At 52.5% G+C, this 21143-nt stretch overlaps 1 protein-coding gene across 8 annotated transcripts in view; it reads left to right on the forward strand.

The window, feature by feature from the left end:
• RNFT2 (ring finger protein, transmembrane 2) overlaps positions 1–21143 on the forward strand; it is a 69293-nt gene that overhangs the window by 9624 nt on the left and 38526 nt on the right. For all 8 annotated transcript variants that reach the window (XR_009864874.1, XR_009864873.1, XM_062182009.1 and 5 more), the window contains exons 5-7: positions 1026–1102; positions 6103–6203; positions 9897–10050. Coding sequence is in view for 6 of the 8 variants with exons in the window: in XM_062182009.1 (XP_062037993.1) it covers positions 1026–1102; positions 6103–6203; positions 9897–10050 (332 nt within the window). In the remaining 2 variants the exon portion in view is untranslated. The remainder of the gene's footprint in view (positions 1–1025; positions 1103–6102; positions 6204–9896; positions 10051–21143) is intronic.

A 21143-nucleotide genomic window follows, 5' to 3' on the forward strand; every position in this document is an offset into this window, starting at 1 on the left:
CGTGTTGGAGTGCCAGTTCCGGTACTGGCTGCTCTGCTTCCAATCCAGTTCCCTGCTGATGCGCCTGGGAAAGCCAGCAGCAGATGGCCCAAGTGCTTGGGTCCCTGCCACCTACCTGGGAGACCTGAGTTTTCGGCTCCTGGCTGCAGCCTGGCCCAGCCCAAGCTGTTGCAGCCCTCTGAAGTGTGGACCAGCTGTTAGAAGGTCTCTCAGCCGGCGCCGCGGCTCACTAGGCTAATCCTCCACCTTGCGGCGCCGGCACACCGGGTTCTAGTCCCGGTCGGGGCACCGATCCTGTCCCGGTTGCCCCTCTTCCAGGCCAGCTCTCTGCTGTTGCCAGGGAGTGCAGTGGAGGATGGCCCAAGTCCTTGGGCCCTGCACCCCATGGGAGACCAGGATAGGTACCTGGCTCCTGGCTTCGGATCAGCGCGGTGCGCCGGCCGCAGTGCGCTACTGCGGCTGCCATTGGAGGGTGAACCAACGGCAAAAGGAAGACCTTTCTCTCTGTCTCTCTCTCACTGTCCACTCTGCCTGTCAAAAAAAAAAAAAAAAAAAAAGAAGGTCTCTCTTGCTTGCTCTCTTTCTGTCACTCTGCCTTCCAAATAAATAGATAAATCTTTAAAAATAAAGTAGAAATAATCAGATTATATTCTCTAAGCGTTATCCCTCCACTAGGTAAGGACTGGTGTTATTCTGTCCATTTCACAGATGAGGAGACTGAGGCCCAGACAGGGGCAGTGACTTGCCCAGGCTCACACAGAGAGGAGGTGGCAAGACTGGGGTTTGAAGCCAGGTCTTGCCCTCCTACCCAGGCTGTGCTCCCATCCTGGTGCCATGAAATAGCCCCCAGTGGCCTCACCCTGCCCCTCAGCCAGAATGACTCAGGGTCCCCAGGAACTAGATCTTCTCCCTTGTCTGTGGACCCCCAGGGGACCCGGATGTGTCCCTCTCCAACGTTGCTCACAGACTTGGGCTGGGCCTGATGCGTCTGAGCCGGTGGTGTTGAGCCCTCCTCTGTCCCGCAGGCATTGCTGTGTGCATCGGGATGGCCAGCACCTTCGCCTACGCCAACTCCACGCTCCGCGAGCAGGTCTCCCTAAAGGTGAGTCTCCACGGCTGCTGGGAAAAATGGCTGTAGGCTCAGCAGTGCCACCAGAACGTGCTTATCACCGGCGGTTCTGCAGGGTGGAAGTCTGCAGGCCAAGACCAAGGCCAGCAGGGCCGCATTCCTTCTGCAGGCCCGAGGGGAGCATCTCCCTGCTGGTCTCTTTGGCTCCTGGCCTCTTCCTCTTGCTTTGGGCCAGTGGGGCTGCATCTCCGCAGCCTTCCATGTCCTTCCATACTTGCATCTCCCTCTTCCACGTGTAAGGGCTCTTGTGATTTTCCCAGCCTGCCTGGGTCATGCAGGCAGCCCGGGCTGACTCCTAACTGTTGCTGTCTTCTTACCCCTGGGCCAGGGAGTCGCTCGCACAGGCACAGGCTCCAAGGGTCGGAGTGCAGGCTTCTCGGGAATGCATTCATCTTGGGCATCTTGGGAACGTCTTCTCCTGCCACCCCTCCCGCTCTGCTGTGCCCCATAGAGACCAGTCCCTCCAGCCTCTCCTTCACGTGCCCCCGTCCCAGCCCCTTTGCCCTCCTGACATTCAACTCATTAGCTCACTCGCAACCCACATCAGGCTTAGAGCCGCCTCCCTCTGCTGATGCCGCCACTGTCCGCAGTGTCCTGTGCCACCAGCACAGCCCTGAGCCCCTTCCTCATCTCAGCCTGTAGACTCAGCCCAGCAACCTGGCGGAGACAGATCAGCTCAGCTTCAGCTGTTGCAGCCTGACATTCACTTTCCCAACGATGAAACTGTGGCTCAGAGAAGCTAAGTTTCCTGCTTGAGGTCACAGCTGGTGTCAGTGGTGACATCAGGATTCAAACCCAGGCAGTTGAGAGACTGCTCACTCCAAGCTCAAATGCCAGCCCCCTCACCTACCTGCAAGCCCACAGGTGGGTTACCTTGGTGATCTCAGGTGTTCCCCCAGAAGAGGGACTACATACGGCCTTGACTTAATGGTGGTCCAACTTAGACTTTGCAATCTTATGATTGTGTATAACTGAAGGTATCCAGTGGAAGCCATCCTTTGAGTTAGGAATTTGGTTCTTTCCCGGGCTGGCGATACCCCGTACGATCCTCTTTGGGGTGCCAGGTGGTGGCAGTTCCCAGTCAGTGCTGCAGTCATGAGGGAAACACCTAGCTGGGGACAGTGTGCTTGTTGCCGAGCTCGGAGGCCCAGGAGGTCAGATACGGTCAATGCACGTGGACTTATGTTTCTGCTTACCATGGCTCTGTCAGGATGTGACGGCGCTGTAACATGAGTGAGGGGCACCTGTACTCGTGCCCTTTTGTAGGCCCATCTAGAGGATGAGAGGAGGGGCTGCATAGCAGGTGTTTAGCACAGTGCCTGGCTCATCGGCAGCATTTATTGAGCCGTGTTTTAGAAGCCCGTGTTTGCACTAGTGACGGATACCCCATCTTGCTCTTCTGGAGCTCACAAGCACCTGGGCCTCCATGTCACCTGGACAGCAGCTCCGTCTCCACGTGCACCGGGGTTGGCCCCAGAGCCAGAGGGCTCTTCTTGACCCTTATGCTCATCGTCCTTGTACAAAACCCCATCTACCGCCACTGAGACAGCAGGTGGATTCCACACCCTACAGGGAGGACTTGGAGGCTGCTCCTCTCTCATAGATGTGGTAACGTATGTGGAAATGTTAGGGACCCAGTGGATGCCTGGACAGACCTCCTGGGGGCCTTGACCCCCTAGGAAGACACGGGCGTGTGTTGCCCATGTGTGCCTATTTTCTGAGAGTAGGGTCTGCACGGCACCTGAGCTTTATAGTCGAGCGCTGCCCCTTTTGTCTTTCTGAGTCTGTCCTCTCGGGGCTTTGCTCATCCCCTCTCTGTCGCCCGGTTCCTTTGAATCTGCAGAGAATCAAACGGGAATCTATTATTGATTGAGGCAAAAGGGCTGCTGAGTGGATTAATCACATTGATAAGAGCAGGCAGTTGGTTGCAGCTGGTTTTCAGAGTCGTTGACCTTGACCGCTCCTGGCATAATGGGTACATAGAGATCCATTTGTTTAGTCCACTCTTTGGAAATGTACATCCAAACAGGGCGCGGGGCGCTGAGCTGTGTCTGGAGACAGCATGTATTGAGAATTTACCGAAACCGCAAGGAAGGTTACCCTGGGAAAGTTATGACCTCATCTTGTTCCAGCAATGTAGCCGCCCGGTCCAGGAAAAGACAAGCTTTATGAAAATCAACAGCAGAGGGGTCCTCAGGCCGGAACACACCCGGACAGTTGCTATGATTGCTCACTCGCTCAGGAGCTGCAGCAAACAGAATGGCTTCTGGTTTTTCTTCCCGGGAACTAAATAGGAGTGAGGCTAGCAAAAGAGACAGAGGGCTGGCTTATGACGGGTGCTGATGGCCTTGTGCACGAGTTTGAGCTTGGTCCCATCAGTGTGGCCCTACAGCGAGCAGGATCAGTGCGGGGTGGTGGCGTAGATGTCTGTGCTAGAGAAAGCCAGCACAGAAGTTTCCAGCCCTGAGTCTACTGCCGGGCTGGAGACACCTAGTCATAGGTCCTACGTGGTGTAAACCTGATGTGTGAGTCTGTACCACACTGAACGTTTGTTTATTGGATGGGCAAGGGGAGAGTTAAATGGAGAGAAAGCTTCCACTCACTGTTTCACTGCCCACATGCCTGCAATGCCTGTGGTGAGGCCAGGCTGAAGCCTGAAGCTGGGAACTGAATCCAGGTCTTCCACATGGGTGGCAGGAGCCCGATTATTTGAGCTATCACTTCTGCCTTCCAGGTTGTGCATTAGCGGGAAACTGAGGCAGGAGCTGGAACCAGAGACTAAATCAAGGCCCTGTGAAGCAAGACGCAGGCATCTTAACCACTAGGCCGAATGTCCACCATAGACTGTATATTTATTTTATTTTTTTTTAAAGATTTATTTATTTACTTGAAAGAGTTACAGAGAGAGAAGGAGAGGCAGAGAGAGAGAAAGAGGTCTCCCATCTGCTGGTTCACTCCGCAATTGGCTGCAACAGCTGAAGCTGAGCTGATCCAAAGCCAGGAGCCAGGAGTTCTGGGTCTCCCACGCAGGTGCAGGGGCCCAAGGACTTGGGCCATCTTCTGCTGCTTTCCCAGGCCATAGCAGAGAGCTGGATTGGAAGTGGAACAGCCGGGACTCGAACCGGCACCCACATGGGCTGCCAGCAATGCAGGCAGCGGCTTTATAACGCCACAGCACAGCGCCAGCCCCTGAATATTTAGATTTATTAATTTGACCTAATCCTCAGTCACACCCTGGTTTTCAGATGAGGACACCAAGGGTTAGCACGTGTGCCCTTGAGCAAGAATTATCTAATTTCTGTGTCTCATTTGCTGACAAGAAATGTGAGCTGGGACTGCCACTCGCTGGGCGTTCCTCCAGGAAGCACTGATGTACATTAATTCTCACAGTTCTGGAAGGCAGGCAGTAATACCAGGGGACTTCAAAGAGTTCAGAGAAAATGGAATTAAATGGATGTGTTTATTTTTTTAAAAAGGTTTATTTATTTATTTGAAGGTCAGGGTTACACAAAGAGGAGATGCAGAGAGAGAGAGGTCTTCCGGCCGATGGCTTACTCCCCAGATGGCTGCAATGGCTGGAGCTGCGCTGATCCGAAGCCAGGAGCTTCTTCTGGGTCTCCCACGTGGGGGCAGGGGCCCAAGGACTTGGGCCATCTTCTACTGCTTTCTCAGGCTATAACAGAGAGCTGGATTGGAAGAGGAGCAGCCAGGACTGGAACTGGCGCCCATATAGGATGCCGGTGCTTCTGGCCAGGGCGTTAACCCACTGTGCCACAGTGCCGGCCCCTGGATGTGTTTATTTTTATGTGTGTGTTAGCAAAGTTTTTTTCGTACCATATGGAAAATGTATATTATGAAAAACCTATGCAAAGCTTAAAAATTTTTTTGTTTCAAAATAAACTCATACTTTTTTTTTTTTACTTCTTAAAGATGTATTATTTGTTTTCATTTTATTTGAAAGACAGAGGTAGACCTTCCCTCTGCAAGTCCATTCCCATCAATGCCCACAGCAGCTAGGGCTGGGTCAAGATGAAGCCAGAAGTTGAAAACTCGGGGCTGGCATTGTGGCGTAACAGGGTAAGCCACCGCCTGCAATGCCAGCATCCCATATGGGTGCTGATTTGAGTCCTGGCTGCTCCACTTCCAGTGTGCCTGGGAAAGCAGCAGAGGAGGCCCCAAGTCCTTGCACCCCTGTACCCACTTGGGAGACCTGGGTGAAACTACTGGCTCCTGGCTTCAGCCTGGCCCAGCCTTGGCTGTTGAGACCATTTGGGGAGTGAACCAGCAGATAAAGATCTCTGTCTCTCCCTCTACCTCTCTCTGTAACTCTGCCTTTCAAATAAATAAAATGAAATCTAAAAAATGAAAAAAGAAGTTGAGGACTCAGTCTGGTTCTCCCACGTGGGTGGGGACCCTGCTACTCAAGTCACTGCCTGCTGCCTCCCAAGGTGCACGCTGGCTAGAAGCCGGAATCAGAGGCAGAGTAGGGACTGAGACCCAGGCTGTGATATGGGATGTGAGTATCCCAAGTGACATCTCAATGACTGCACCAAATGCCTGCCCCTGAACTCATACTTTTAACGCCATCTTCCCTTGAACTTGTTGAAGTGCTCTTCTGTGTACAGATGTGCAAGGAGAATGCACTTGCCTGAGACTGGACAGCTGCCCAGCTGCAGACGGAGGATCTGAATCCAGGCTGTCTGGCTGTGGAGTCTGTGCTGTGTGCCACAGTGCTTTCTAGTTGTTCCAGATGGTTCTCCAAGACGGTGTCCACCCTTACCCCCTTCTCCACCCTTTGGGTCCCAGCAGGATGGAAAGATGCCAGTGCCCTTCCCTTCACTGTAAGCCCAGCTTCCTCCAAAGCTTTAAGAAACTGAAAAGTTAAAGGGCAACAGAGGACATTCTGGAACATTCCATCGTGTGCGCCTTTGGCATCACAGTGTCCCCACAGATATCTCTTGCTTTGTCTCCAGGAGAAGAGGTCGGTGCTGGTCATCTTGTGGATCTTGGCCTTCCTGGCAGGGAACACCTTGTATGTCCTCTACACCTTCAGTTCTCAGCAGCTGTATAACAGGTAAGGGGGGGGGGGGGGAGTCTGACACCCCCGGCAGGGCTGGGGGGCTTTGCTGGGCTTGGGGCACACGCCCTTCACTTGGGAAGAACAGTGCACCAGCTCTGTGTCACATTGGACCTCTCAGATCCCACCCTGCTGTTGGGGCACACACTTGCCTACAGCAACTCTCTCTGATAAAAATACAATGCAAGCCACATAGGTAAGTTGACACTTTCTAGTTGCCACATCAAGAAAGCTAAAAGGAAACAGAAGAAATCACTTTTAACAAATGATTTTATTTAATGCAAGACCGTTAGCCGTCTGTTTCTGTAGGCGCCCCATCCGTGGATTCAGCCAGCCACAGATAAAAAAATATTGATCTGGGCAGGTGTTTGCTGTAGCAGTTAAGATATCGCTTGGCTATCTGCATCCTGAGTCCCTGGGTTTGAGTCCTAGCTCCACCTCTTTATTATTTATTTATTTATGTATTTGAAAGGCAGAGTTATAGAGAGGCAGAAACAGATAAAGATCTTCCATCCACCAGTTCACTCCCCTAAATGGCCACAATGGCTGGGGCTGGCCCATCTGAAGCCAGGAATCAGGAGCTTCTTCTGGGTCTCCCGCATGGGTACAGGGGCCCAAGGACTTGGGCCATCTTCTGCTGCTTTCCCAGGCCGTAGAAGAGAGCTGGATCGGAAGTGAAGCAGCCAGGACTCAAACTGGTGCCAATATGGGATGCCTGCACTGCAGATGGTGGCTTAACCCACTGTACCATAGTACCCTCCCCCCTTTGCCACCACAGTTCCACTTCTAATTCCAGCTTCCTGCTAATGCACACATAGGGAGGCAACACATGATGGCTCACATAGTTTGGTCTCTACCACCCTTGTGGGAGACCTAGATGGAACTCCTGGATCCATCTTTGGTCTGGTCCAGGCCTGGCTCTTGACTCTTGCAGGCATTGGGGGAGAGAACCAGTAGATGGCAGATCTCTGTTTCTCTCTTTCTTTCTTTCTCACAGTGGCAAGAGTGGGCATCCTTTTCTGGTTCCAGATCTCAGCGGGAATGCTTCCAACTTTTCCCCATTCAATAGGACACTATTGGTTTTTCATGAATTGCTTTGATTGTATTGAGGAATGTTCCTTCTATACCCAATTTGCTTAGAGTTTTCATCATGAAAGGATGTTGTATTTTATCAAATGCTTTCTCTGCATCTATTGAGATAATCATATGGTTTTTATTCTGCAGTTTGTTAATGTGGTGTATCACATTGTTTGATTTGTGAATGTTGAACCATCCCTGCATACCAGGGATAAATCCCACTTGGTCTGGGTGAATGATCTTTCTGGTGTGTTGTTGGATTCGATTGGCCAGAATTTAGTTTAGGGTTTTTGCGTCTGTGTTCATCAGGGAAACTGGTCTGTACTCTTTCTCTGTTGTATCGTTTTCAAGTTTAGAATTAAGGTGATGCTGACTTCATAGAAACAATTTGGGAGTATTCCTTCCCTTTCGATTGTTTTGAATAACTTGAGAAGTGAGTTAGTTCTTCTTTAGATGTCTGGTAGAATCTTTGTGTGGTCTTTGTGGCAGAATGGACAGATAATATACTCACAGGGGCTAGTGTCCAGGCACCAGTTTCCTTCGAGGTGAAGAGCTCAGCTGAGTCTATGCCAACAGACAACAAAAAACCTCCCCTCTGATTTAAAAAAAAAAAAAAATATTTACCATGCCAAACCTGGGTGTGTCACCTCAGACACCTTCACCCTGGGGCACTGAACAGAGCTCCCTGGCCACTCCCACTACACGCCTCTAGGTATTCCCTGAAAGCAGACACTCCACTAATCCAATCAGACATAGTCCAAAGATAAAAGCCACCACAGTGAACATAACAAAGAAACCAACCAGTATCCCCACAAATGCCAAATAACAAACACACCAATCTAGGAAATAAGAATAAGGAAGACAACATGACACCCCAAAAGAACACAGCACCTCAGTACTAGATTGTGAAGATGAAGAGACTGAAGAAATACCAGAAACGGAATTCAAAAAAATTGATCATAGGATTACTTAGAAGTAATCAGAGGCTGGCGCCGCAGCTCAATAGGCTAATCCTCCGTCTTGCGGCGCCAGCACACTGGGGTTCTAGTCCCGGTCGGGGCGCCAGATTCTGTCCCAGTTGCTCCTCTTCCAGGCCAGCTCTCTGCTGTGGCCTGGGAGTGCAATGGAGGATGGCCCAAGTGCTTGGGCCCTGCACCCGCATGGGAGACCAGGAGAAGCACCTGGCTCCTGGCTTCAGATCGGCTCAGTGCTGACCGTGGCAGCCATTTGGGGGGTGAACCAGCAGAAGAAAGACTTCTCTCTCTCTCTCTCTCTCACTGTCTAACTCTGCCTGTCAAAAAAAAAAAAAAAAAAAAAAGAAGCAAATGCACAAACTAATGAAATCCAAACATGACATGAAAGAAAATTTCTCCCACAAAATTGAGACCTTAAAGAGAAATTGAAATGAAATCTTGGAAATGAAGAATTCAATGGAACAAATAAAAAATACAATGGAGAGCCTTAACAACAGAATCAGTGAAGCGGAAGAAAGAATATCCAACTTAGGAGACAAAACACAGGAAGTTATACAGTCAGACCAAAAGCAAGAATAAGAAAGTAGAAAACTAAAAAACACTGTTGGGAATCTACCAGATATTATCAAATGACTCAACATGTGCGTTCTAGGAGTTCCTAAGGTGGGGAAAGAGAAAGGATTAGAAGGCCTTTTTAGTGGAATAGTAACAGAAGTGGATAAATCTGCTGCCTGCCGCGCCAGCATCCCATATGGACGCTGGTTCAAGTCTCGGCTGCTCCATTTCCGATCCAGCTCTCTGCTATGGCCTGGGAAAGCAGTAGAAGATGGCCCAAATCCTTGGGCCCCTGCACCCATGTGAGAGACCCGGAGGAAGCTCCTAGCTCCTGGCTTCGGATCGGTGCAACTCCAGCCATTGCAGCCACTTGGGGAGTGAATCAGCGGATGGAAGACCTCTTTCTCTCTCTGCCTCTCCTCTCTCTGTGTTACTCGTTCAAATAAAATAAATAAATCTTTAAAAAAAGGCATTTACAGAGACAGACCTTCCATCTGTTGGTTCACTCCCCAAATGATCACAACAGCCCAGACTGGACCAGGCCAAAGCCAGGAGCCAGGAGCTTCTTCCGGGTCTCTCACATGGGTGACAGGGGCCCAAGCACTTGGGCCATCCTCCGCTGCTTTCCCACGCACATAAGCAGGGAGCTGGATTGGAAGTAGAGCAGCTGGGAACTGAACTGACACCTGTGTGGGATGCCAGCGTTGAAGGTGGACGCTTAACTTGCTGAACGACAGTGCCGGCCCCCCAATAAATTAATTTTTTTAAAGAGCTTAGCACAATGCCTGATGCATCAGATTCCCTCTGTCCTTCCTTTAACCTCTGCTAAAGCCTCCTGTGGACTCCTAGAATCTGGAGGGGCGCTTAGTGATGTTCCCAGTCAATCTGATCCCTTAACTCAAGAGAATTGAGGCTTATTGAGGTTAAGAGACCCACCAGCGGTCCCATGGCAGGTGAGTAGCAGGTTCGGGAACAGGCACAGGTGTCCAGTTCAGTGTCCCCGCCACAGGTGACATCTGTGGCACTCCCGAGTGCGGGCCTGGCACTCACTGAACATGCTGATTTCTGAATCCTCCCCCCCCAGCCTCATCTTCCTGAAGCCCAACCTGGAGACGCTGGACTTCTTCGACCTGCTGTGGATCGTGGGGATCGCCGACTTTGTGCTGAAATACATCACCATCGCCCTCAAGTGCCTCATCGTGGCCCTGCCCAAGATCATCCTGGCTGTCAAGTCCAAGGTAGGCCCTGGGTGTGGCTGCAGGGGGCCCCACTCGCACAGATTCAGGGCATCTTCTGGGAGAGGAGGGGTTGGGCGAAGGCAGCGCTGATGCCACTGCGTGGAATACACAGAACCAGAGGCAGTGGCACCTGCCACCCACCTCCTGATTCCTGGAGGCCGAGCTCGGCTCTTTGTTCTCCCTCCTTCTTGTCTCACCGCCACCCTCCAAGTTCATCTCCTGGGTTCTGTTGCTCAGAGCTGCCCTGGATACTGCTGTCATCTGTGTCAGTCCATGTGTGTGGCTGTAAGTAAGCACCCGAGACCAGATGGATATAAAGAAAGGAGGTTTGCTTGGCTCGCTACGGCAGAGGCGGAAGGTCCATACTGCCTGGTGCCAGCTCTTGCCAAGGCCCGCCTGGCTGCTCTCACTGTGGCAGTGTCATCACAGCAGGTGCAGTGTGAAAGGAAGAAATCACAGGGTGAGGACCAGAAGCTAGGGCGAGGTCAGGCTTGCTCCTTTTATACAGCCCTCCTATGAAAATGATTGAGCGTCCCATGAGAACAACTTTAATTCCTTCCAAGGGCAGAGTCCCCAGTTACCTCCTGACTTAAGGACCTTCTACTAGGCCCCACCCCTTAAAGGTCCCACCGTGTCGTAACATTTGCTGCAACAGGAACCAAGCTCCCAACATGTGAATCCTTGAGGGGCAAACCACATCCAAACCATAGCTTCCTTGAAATGTCACCTGAGAAAAGAAAAAAAGCATGTGACATGCCCTGTATCTCTCAAGGAGGAAAGGGCCTAACAGGTTTTCAACAGTTTGTAGTGCCTGGATCTCGTTTTGTAAAGGGTACCTAGGCTCAGGAGGAAGGAGCTCTGCGATTGATTAGTAATGTCTGCCAGGTTCACAGGTGGGACAAGTGGTAGCAGTGGTACTACCTTGGGGAAGGCCTGCATTCCATCTTTGGGATGGAGAGGTCTTGGGGAGTAGCCAGTGGGATGCAGAGGACTGAGCTGGCCTAGGACGAGATATCACCTGTAGGTTATAAGAACTGCCAGTGCCTCTGAAAGGTGACCAAGACAGGTGGGTTAAAGAGGTAAAATCCACATCTTTCAAGGTCAGAAAGCTCAGAATTTACACCAGGCATTGCTTGGAGGAAGAGGAAATGGAGAGGGGAAACAGTGGGCCTGCAGTGGTCCTAACATGCCCTTGCCTGACCCTCCAAGACCACCGTCACCATCCCCAAGCCTGTGCAGCGTCCCATGACACTGCACCACGTACTAGGCCCCGGGAAGCAGTGCTGCTAATGGTTATGCACGTGGACATGGGCTCCAGACACAGCCACATTCAGGACCCAGCTATGCCCCCCTCTGGCTGTGTGACTTTGGACAGGTGACAAGCGTTTGTCAGTCCTGGTGTACCAAAATGGAACCTCCCTGGCTGTGGTGTGGCTCATGGTCTGTCACCTACCAGAGCCACCATCACGTGGCTTGTCCCCTTAGCATTCTACAGCTCATGCACACTCCTGGGCCCAGTCCCCCTCTTCCACCCTGGACTGGGGGGGAAGGGGTCATGTGGCCACCCTTTATCCAATCACTGTTGCCAAGAGGGGGTGATTTCAAGTGAGCTAAAATGTGGCCTCCTGAGGAAGGCTCTGTCAGCACTGCCGGGGTTGAGGCAGACAAAGGAACGAGGCACAGTGGGCTGATTGCCAAGAATGAACTTGGGAGCTGCCTCAAAGCCTGGGCCTCCCCCCTGCTCTGCATGTCAGAGGGCTGCCCCTCCGTGTGCCCCTTGCTCAGGTCAACAACTAGGAGTGACCTTGGTCTTGTGTTCCTCTTCCTCCCTTGCTTTTTCTGGTCCATAACCTAGTTCTGATGAGTTTCTCGCCTTAAACAACGTGAGAGTGTGTTTGCCTTCTGTGTCTCCAGCGCCACCACCTTTGTCCTCAGCACTGTGACACCAAACGGTCTTCCTCTGTCGGTCTCTCCAACCTTCTCTGCTTCACTCTCTTCCCTGCGGCCAGAGCAGCTTTCATTTTCGGTGGACCTGTGATAATGTACAGATGTATGGGGCACAACGTGACACTGCAGTAACCTTGTGCAAAGACCGGATCTGTAGGCCAGCGCCGCGGCTCAATGGGCTAATCCTCCACCTTGCGGCGCCGGCACACTGGGTTCTAGTCCCAGTCGGGGCACCGGATTCTGTCCCGGTTGCCCCTCTTCCAGGCCAGCTCTCTGCTGTGGCCAGGGAGTGCAGTGGAGGATGGCCCAAGTGCTTGGGCCCTGCACCCCATGGGAGACCAGGAGAAGCACCTGGCTCCTGCCTTTGGATCAGCGCGGTGCGCCGGCCGCGGCGGCCATTGGAAGGTGAACCAACGGCAAAAAGGAAGACCTTTCTCTCTGTCTCTCTCTCTCTCACTGTCCACTCTGCCTGTCTAAAAAAAAAAAAAAAGACCGGCTCTGAGTAACAGTGCACCCACAACTTCCAGCACTCAGCATTTCTTTATGGCAAGATGCTCAAAGTCCTCTTCTTGCGTGCAGTCTGAAAAGCCTATCTCTTGGAAGTAGAAATAGACTAATGGTTACCAGATGGTGGAGACGGGGAGGGGTCAGTGGGTACAAAGTTACACAGCAGGAGTAACTCCAGTGATCTGTATGGCAGTAGGGTGACTGCCGGCAAGGGGACTCCCAAACTTCCTGGAAAATGGAAACTGGTTCATTTTAGTGCCAAAGAAAATTGAAATCCCATACATAGAGGGGTCATCAAAAAGTTCCCAGAGGGGCGGGCATTTGGCCCAGCAGTTAAGACGCCAGTTACAACGCCTGTATCCTGTATCAAAGTGCCCGAGTTCAATCGCAGCTCCGCTTCTGACTCCAGCCTCCTGCTAATGCACAGGGAGGCATCAATGGTGGCTCCTGTAGCTGGGTTCCTCCACCCACATGGGAGCTCTGGAGTGCATTCCCGGCTCCCAGCTCCATGTGGGAGTGAACCAGCAGATGGGAGCTTACTCTTCCCTGCTCATGGTTTTAAAAAAACATGGAAGAGGCCAGCGCGGCAGCTCACTAGGCTAATCCTCTGCCTGCAACTCCAGCACCCCGGGTTCTAGTCCCGGTTGGGGTGCTGGATTCTGTCCCAGTTGTTCCTCTTCCAGTCCAGCTCTCTGCTGTGGCCCAGGAAGGCATTGGAGGATGGCCCAAGTGCTTGGGCCTCTGCACCCTCATGGGAGACCAGGAGGAAGCACCTGACTCCTGGCTTCAGATCGGCATGGCATGGAAGATGCATATTATGAAAAAATCTGTGCACAGATTTCCAAATATTTTTTTGCACCAAAATGGACTTTTAATTCCATTTTCCTATGAACTTTTTAGAAGTACTCTTATAAATAAAAATACATTGTATATCTCAAAATAGGCAGCGGAGCCACCTTGTAGAAAACAGCTCATCTGCATGTTTCCACCCAACACTTCTCACTTCTGCCCATCCTGAACCCTGCTATGAGCAAGGTCAAGTTCCACAGACCTGGCTGCAGGGCCTGCCCCTCCCCCTCAGCAGCACCTCAAGCCGCGCCCTGCGTTTCGTGCCTGCGCCCTTCTCCCTCCTGTCCCAGCTCCTTGCGCACGCCCTCCAGATCCATGGCGACGCTGATCCAGTGGCTGCTGATCTCTGAAACTAGTACTCAAAACAGTCAGTTCTAGACCGTCCTGCCCGAGTCCTGGTCTGTCCTTCGAAGCGTCTGTGGGGCTTTGTCATTACTCATTCGTGTGATTATTAAATTCCCTTCCACCTTCCCCCTGGCCCCAGTGTGTCCAGATAGTTTGCACAGTGTCACGCAGAGCTGTGTGCGGGGGTTAGTGAGGATGCAAAAGAGAAAGGGGAGTTAGACTCTGTCCCTGCCCTGTGCCCTCTGGTCTACAGCCCGCAGATGGAAACAAGACAGAAATTATTGTTTATTTTTGTGGGCTTTTTTTGTTTGTTTTGTTTTTTGTTTTTTGTAAAGCAGAGAGACAGAGACAGATAGGGAGAGGACTCCCACTTGCTGGCTCACTCCCCAAATACCCACTATGCCCAGGGCTGGGCCAGGCTGAAGCCAGGAGCCAGGAGCTCCATCTAGGCCTCCCGTGTGGGTGGCAGGGACCCAGTCACCTGCTGCCTCCCATAGTGCTTTAGCAGGAAGCTGGAATTGGAAGTTGAGCTGGGACTCTGATATGGGATGTGGGTATCCTGAAAGGCACATTAACCACTGCCCCGAACTCCCGCTCCAGGAAATTTTCCTGATGTCCAGGGAGGGCAGGAGACGTGAGTCTGTGTGTAGGAGAAGCCAGCTTAGCGGTGCCTGGAAAAGTAACTGTCACAGTAATAGCTTACAGTCTTTTTGAGCACCAGCTGTGCACCTGTGACAGTGCTAGGAGTACTTTGGGCGAAGTCCTCCACCGAGCCTCTCGGTATTTCTCTGCAGTGAATAGCGTTACTTTCCCTAAGGGACGAGGAGTCGGCGGGCTGACAGATGGGTGCCTTTGTAGCCGCACATCTGCTGCACGGCAGGCAGGGCTGGAATGCTGCCCTCAAACTCTACCTCAAAGTGGGTTTGGAAGAACAAGTAGGCAGGCAGGTACTGACCACTTAGGACATTCAGGGTGCTGGCCGGACTCTCTCCCTATCCTGGTTCTTGTATGGCTCTCAATTCTGAATGAAAACTGAGCATCCATTTTTTTTGTGGCTGTTGTAATGACAGAGTTGATGGCTTGAAATGAGGGAAATGAATTCTCTCATGGTTTGGAAGCCAGGAGTCCAGAGGCAGGATCACTGGGCTGAAATCAGGTGTGAGCAGGACTCACTGTCTCCAGGGACCCCAGGGGAGGACCTGTTCGTGCCTCTTCCAGCCTCAGGTGCCTGCCAGCTTTCCCCAGCTTACAGCCATTCCATTCCCAAGTGCCTCCACAGTCACATCACCTTGTCCTCTCTTGGGAGTGACGTCTCCCTCTGCCTCTCTCATAAGGATACATGGGCCTGTGTTTAGGGCCCATTCCAATAATCTAGGCCAACACCGTTCAGTCCCTTGCACCTGCAAAACCCTTTTTTCTGAAGGTTCATTCACAGGGCCCAAGCATTAGGACTGGTCTCTTTGAGGGGTCATTATTTCATTTGTCCAAAAAGCCCCGAGCCGGTCAACCCCAGAATCAGCATAACGATCCATCTTTGAACACGCAAGGCCACGGCCACTTCTTATTCCAGACGATCTGGCAGGTGGAGCAGAGGCTGGGGGCCCTGGGCCAGTCCCACCCTGATGCTGTGCAGCCATGGGGCCTTCAACAAATCACTTAACACCCCTGAGCCTGCCTCCTCCTGCAGGAAGTGGAGATGCCAGAGAGACAAAAGGGCTTGATGGATGTGCCTGGACGAAATGTGAGGTGGGTTGTTCTCACCTGGGGGGAGGCAGGGGAGGCTGTGTAGCCTCTGCCAGGCCCACCTTCCTGGCCCAGCACCCTTACTCACTGCACTTCCTCCCTGCCTCCCACCCTCTGGTCTCGGTGCTTCAGCTGGGCTCTACTTCTTTCGTTTCCTTTACTGTTTAACTCACCCGTGTTGACAGTATCATCCTGTGGCGGGTGCTTGTCTTACCCGTTTCGCAGATGAGAAAACTGAGACACTGAAATGCTAACTGGCCACCAACTCTCAGAGTAGACTTCAGAGTCGGCTTTGTGCCTTCCTGTCTCCTGCCTGCTGTGCCTGCTGGTCCGTCTGCCTCAAAGACGCTTCCCCCTTTTACACGTCTTGACCAATTCCTGTCCCTGCTGCAGGGTCGGCACTTGTTTGTTTTTTGTTTGTTTGTTTGTTTTTAAATGTGTTTATTTGAAAGGCAGAGTTACAGAGAGGGAGAAGGAAAGAGAGTGAAGGGGAGAGACAGAGAGAGATATCAAGCGATCAAGAGATCGATCTTCCATCCCCTGGTTCACTCCCCACATGTCCACGATGGCCAGGGCTGGGCCAGGCCAAAGCCAAGAGCCAGGAGCTTCATCCTGGTCTCCCAGGGCTGGCGCACACCACCCTGGCTGTAATTGCTCGTTCCCCACTGTGCTGCCTCCATGACAGCAGGATAGGAACGCAGCTCATTTGTGGGTGAGTCACCTGCATCTGTGATACACTCACAGGCATCCATTGCATGTGTGTAAGATTGTGTGTGTGTATGTGAGAGAGAGAGACAGACAATTGGCAGGTGGATGAGTGAGTGCATACACAGGTGGACAGGTTAACTTGTACGGCTGGATGAGAAGGTTTTTGGATGGGTGAATTGGTGGGCAGGTAGGTATTTGGATGCATGGATGCTGGATAGTTCAGCCAGCTGTACTAATTCCCACCACCTCCTCTTTTAGCAGATCAAACTGCTTATAATTGGCAGGTGTCTACACACTTCTGCCCTGAAGTCACAGAAATCCACAAGCAAAGTAGCTCTCATTTCCCTGAGCTAGAAAAGACCACAAGGGGGTACTCAAAGAAACCAGGAGTTATGAACACAGCTAAATACGGCTGAGCAGTGACCAGAGACCAGGCAGGGTGTGTAGCAATGCTGTTTGTCCAAGCAATACTTGTTGAATTCCCAGAAATGGGCCGGGCTCTGTTCTAGGCACTGGGAATACATCAGAGAGCGAAGTAGACAAAAACCTTCATCCTCACAGTGTTCACGGCCTCCCAAGGATATTATCTCATTTAATCTTTTTTTTTTTTTTTTAGATTTATTTATTTATTTGAAAGTCAGAGTTGCATAGAGAGAGGAGAGGCAGAGAGAGAGAGAGAGAGAGAGAGAGGTCTTCCATCCACTGGTTCACTCCCCAGTTGGCTGCAACAGCTGGAGCTGTACCAATCCGAAGCCAGGAGCTAGGAGCCAGGAGCCAGGAGCTTCTTCCGGGTCTCCCATATGGTGCAAGAGCCCAAGGACTTGGGCCATCTTCTACTGCTTTCCCAGGCCATAGCAGAGAGCTGGATCAGAAGTGGAGCAGCCAGGACTAGAACCGGCACCCATATGGGATGCTGGCACCGCAGGCAATGGCTTTACCCGCTACACTACAGCGCCGGCCCCCTCATTTAATCTTACCAGTCCCACAAGGCCAGAGGCCACAAACCTCATGATGACAATCCTGGTAGCTGCGGAAGTGGCCCGTGTCTGGTGAGCCCTTCCTATGGCTGGGCTCTGCTCAGCTCACTTCCTTCTGACGTTAGACTTGCAAGTCTTGGGGTGTTTTTTGAATTGATGTAGAAGTCTCCCAACTTATAATTAACGATTAGCCATCCAGCGGCACTTAACACATCTACAATATTGTGCAACCCCCACCTCTGTCTACTCCTAAAACATTTTTACCACCTCAGTGGGAAACTGCATGCCCATTAAGCAATTGCTGCAGCCCCTGTTCCCCATCACCCTCCCCAACAATCGGCATCTGTCTATGGACCCACCTGTGCTGGACGCGTCCAGGAACGCAGCTGTACAATGGGTGGCCGTTTATGTCTGGCTGCCTTTGGTTTGCATGATATTCCCAAGGTTCCTCCACATGGTAGCATCAGTACTCCGTTCCTTTCTGTGGCTCTGTGATATGTCACTGTGTGCCAGGCCACAGTCGGCTTAGCCATTCATCCAGGGATAGGCGTTTGGGCTCCTTCCACTTTTTGGCTATTGTACTGTGAATGTTTGTGTGCAAGTCCTTGTCTGAACAGAGTTCCGGGTAAATAGCTTGAAGTGGAGTGTCTGGGTCCCAGCATCATTCTTTTTAACTCTTTGAACCACTTCACATTCCTAGAAGGAGAAACAAGAGCAGGAGAGGTCAAGGAAGTAGGCCGAGGCTACTCAGCTTGTAAGTGGCTCTGCAGGGACTTGAACTTGACTCCAGGGCCCTTGCTCTGAGCAGCCAGACTGTCCTCACTCCCACGCGAGTTCCTGGAGTTAGGGACAAGAACCCCACATGGTCTCCGTCAGATTCCCCCACGTCCTGCCAGAGCCACCTTCCTTCCTTCTCCCTGGGTGGGTACTGCTGGGGGCGAGGGGCGGGGCCGGTCGCCTTCCGAGGTGTGGGCGACAGTTACTAATGCCGCACTGGCTACAGTCCAGCTCCCTTTTTCGGATTATTATTATTTTATTCGACGAGATTGATGTGCCGGGTCAGCACATCATCCAGGCTGTAAGAAGAGCTGTGAATGCCGTGCCCAAGATAAATTGCAGCCCTGGAAGAGGTTCACAGCCTTTCCCTGCCTGTCTGAGTGCTCTCCCGAATCCTCATCAATCCTTGTCTGGGGGGAAGAAAAGGACGGGCCGCGTCTGCAGCTGGCGTGGGGGTGGGGGGACGGCACATCTGTCAGGGACCCTGAATGGCTCACGGCCCAGATGCTCCTTCCCGCACTGCCATGCCGTCCGCGGAGGGGGCAGCTCGGGCGTTAATGTGACAATGACCACGTTGGAAGAGCCTTGGTATTTCAGCCTGCTTGATGGCCTTGCCGTGCGAGGCCGAGCAAGCCCCCCTGTCTGGGGACTCTGGGAGTCCCTTCATTTTCCTCCTCTCTTAATCATCCCTCCTCCAGTGCCCGTTCCCAGATGCCCCCCACCCCCGAGAGTCCATCAGGAATCCTTGCGCCTGGGCATCCCAGGACAGCCAAGCTCGCTGGCCAGCCAAGAGGGTCAAAGATGGCGATAACTGATCTTGAGCTTCAGGAGCACAGGTACCTCGGTGCCTCTTCTCGTTACAAACCCAGAGAACTGCTGTGTAGCTCCTGTCTTGGCCTTGCCAAGTCTGGCTCCTGCTCCGCCTCTCGGACCTCATCACCCACCACTTCCTCCCCTGCTCCCTGTGGAGCAGCCACGCTGGGCTTCACAGTGCCCCCAGCGCTGCGCTACCAGAGCTGTGGCTCTGGATTTCAATCCACCAAGTTTCAAATTCACTTCCTCAGCCACACTGTGTTTCAAATGCTCAATCGTCACGTGCAGGGCCGGGCATTTAGCAGCCAGTAAGATGCTGCTTGGTGCCTCTGCATCCCATGTTGGGGAGCCCAAGTTCAAGTCCAGGCTCTGCCCCTGATTGCCGTTTCCTGCTAATGCTCACCCTGGGAGGCAGCAGGCGATGACCCAAGTATCCTGGTCCCTGCCACTCAAGTGGGAGACGGGGGTACAGCTCCTGCCTCCTGGAGCTCAGGTAAGGAGTGATGGAGGGAAGATCTGAGCCCAGTTGGGAGCTCAGGACCCGCACTCTTGCGACCCTGCAGTGCCGCTGCCCCTTTCAAGTGCCCCACACGAGTCTCAGAGATGTGCTTGTTTTCTGTTTCCCCATCTGAGAAATGGGAAGAATGGCAGCTGCCTGCTAGCTATATAAGCCCGCGGAGTCAAAGCCTATCCCAAGAATGTTCTAGAACAGCACTGTCCAACAGAACTCCCTGCATTGATGGAACCATCTTGTACTTGCATTGTGTAGCGTGGTAACCACAAGCTGCTTGTGAATTCAATTTTATTGAATTGAAAGAGCGGGAGAGGCCTTCTGTGTGCTGGTTTACTCCCCAAATGTCCACGACAGCCAGGGAGGGCTAGGCCAGGCTGAACCCGGGAGCAGAGGACTTAGTCTGGGTCTCCTGGATGAGTGGCTGCCGTCTGCTGCCTCAGGGTGTGCATTAGCAGGAAGCCAGAATCAGGAGCAGAGCTGGGACTTCAAACCCAGGCACTCCGAGATGGGGTGGGATGCAGGCGTCCCAAGCAGCGTCGTAACGGCTGTGTCAGACGCCTGCCCTGGGCTGTCTTTTCTGCAGGGGTCAGGGAGGAGCCTTCCCTTGTGCTGTCTCGGCTCAACACGGTTCTGGTTCAGCCTGTGTAGCCTAACGTCCTGGACAAGAGGTTCCACCAGGGCCAGATTCCCTGAGCGCCCAGCCCCATTGGTTTTTCTCCAAGTCCACGGGAGGAGGGGGAGGGTGGGCCATAGTGAAGGAGATGTTTGCTTGATATAAAAGACATGAGGATTCATGGGGCTTTTTGTGCCATTAAAATGCCTGCATTTTCTGGGCCCTGAACCCAGCACTTCTGCTCCCAGAGTGGTTTCCCATTGATTGTGTCCTTTTCCTTCCTGGAGGTCAAACATCTCCCACTCTCCCTCCCCCACCCCCCTCCCCCAGCAGACATCTGTCTACACCAGGGTGGGTCTGCCATCTAAGCTTCGGTTCTCACAGCGCTCCCTCCTGTGTGCAGAGATGCGAGGCTTCTCTTTCCCATGGAAACGAGAAACTCCATGAAGAGCCAGCCACACCTGTCCCAGAGAAGGGGCTAGCTCAGGGACTCCCAGCCAGGGGGACATTGGGCAGTTCCAGGAAGCAGTTTTGGTTGTATTCAGAGGGCAGAACCAGAGATGCTGTTCACTTCCTGCCAAGCGCAGGACAGCCCCCTGCAGCTGAGAACCATCTGACGCCAATGGCAGTGGGAACGCTGGGTTAAACTTTGCTTTATGGCCCTGGGTCAGCTCCCCTAATGTGTGAGCTGAATTAGGTCCCCCAAAACTTCCATGTTGAACTTTCAACCCATAGTACCCTAAAATGAGGCTGTATCTGGGGATAGGATCTGTAAAGAGGTAACTTACTGAGTTAAAGCAGACCGGTAGGGTGCGCCAGGGTGCTTACATGAAGAGCGGAGTTGGACGTGGACACAGAGGGGAGACCACGTGAAGATGCGGCAGCCGTGCCAGCTGGGGAGGGAGGCCTCAGAATAACGCCGCTGACACCTTGATCTGGTCCTTGGAGCCCCCGGCACTCTGAAATGGCAGAACTAGAGCAAAGGACACCAAAGTCTGCATGGCCTCCATGACAGTCCCTGACTCCTGGCTCATCACAGTCCAGTGCAGGTCAGCTGGGTGGCTCTGCTCAGTGCAGGTGTTTAGGGATCCAGGCTTCTCCCACGAGTGAAACTACCATCCCTTGAGAACAGTTGTTCACACTTTGGATGTCCATAAAAATCATCCACGGGGTTTATTCACACGCTGCTTCCTGGGCCTCACCGCTAGGGATTCTGATTCACATGCCCCCCTGAAGAGCCCGAGATTCTGATCCCTAGCAAACAATCAGGTGGTGCTGTTGTGGCTGGTGCAGGGACCAC

The sequence above is a fragment of the Lepus europaeus genome, chromosome 23, assembly GCF_033115175.1.
Source record: "Lepus europaeus isolate LE1 chromosome 23, mLepTim1.pri, whole genome shotgun sequence".
NCBI classification, from domain to species: domain Eukaryota; kingdom Metazoa; phylum Chordata; class Mammalia; order Lagomorpha; family Leporidae; genus Lepus; species Lepus europaeus.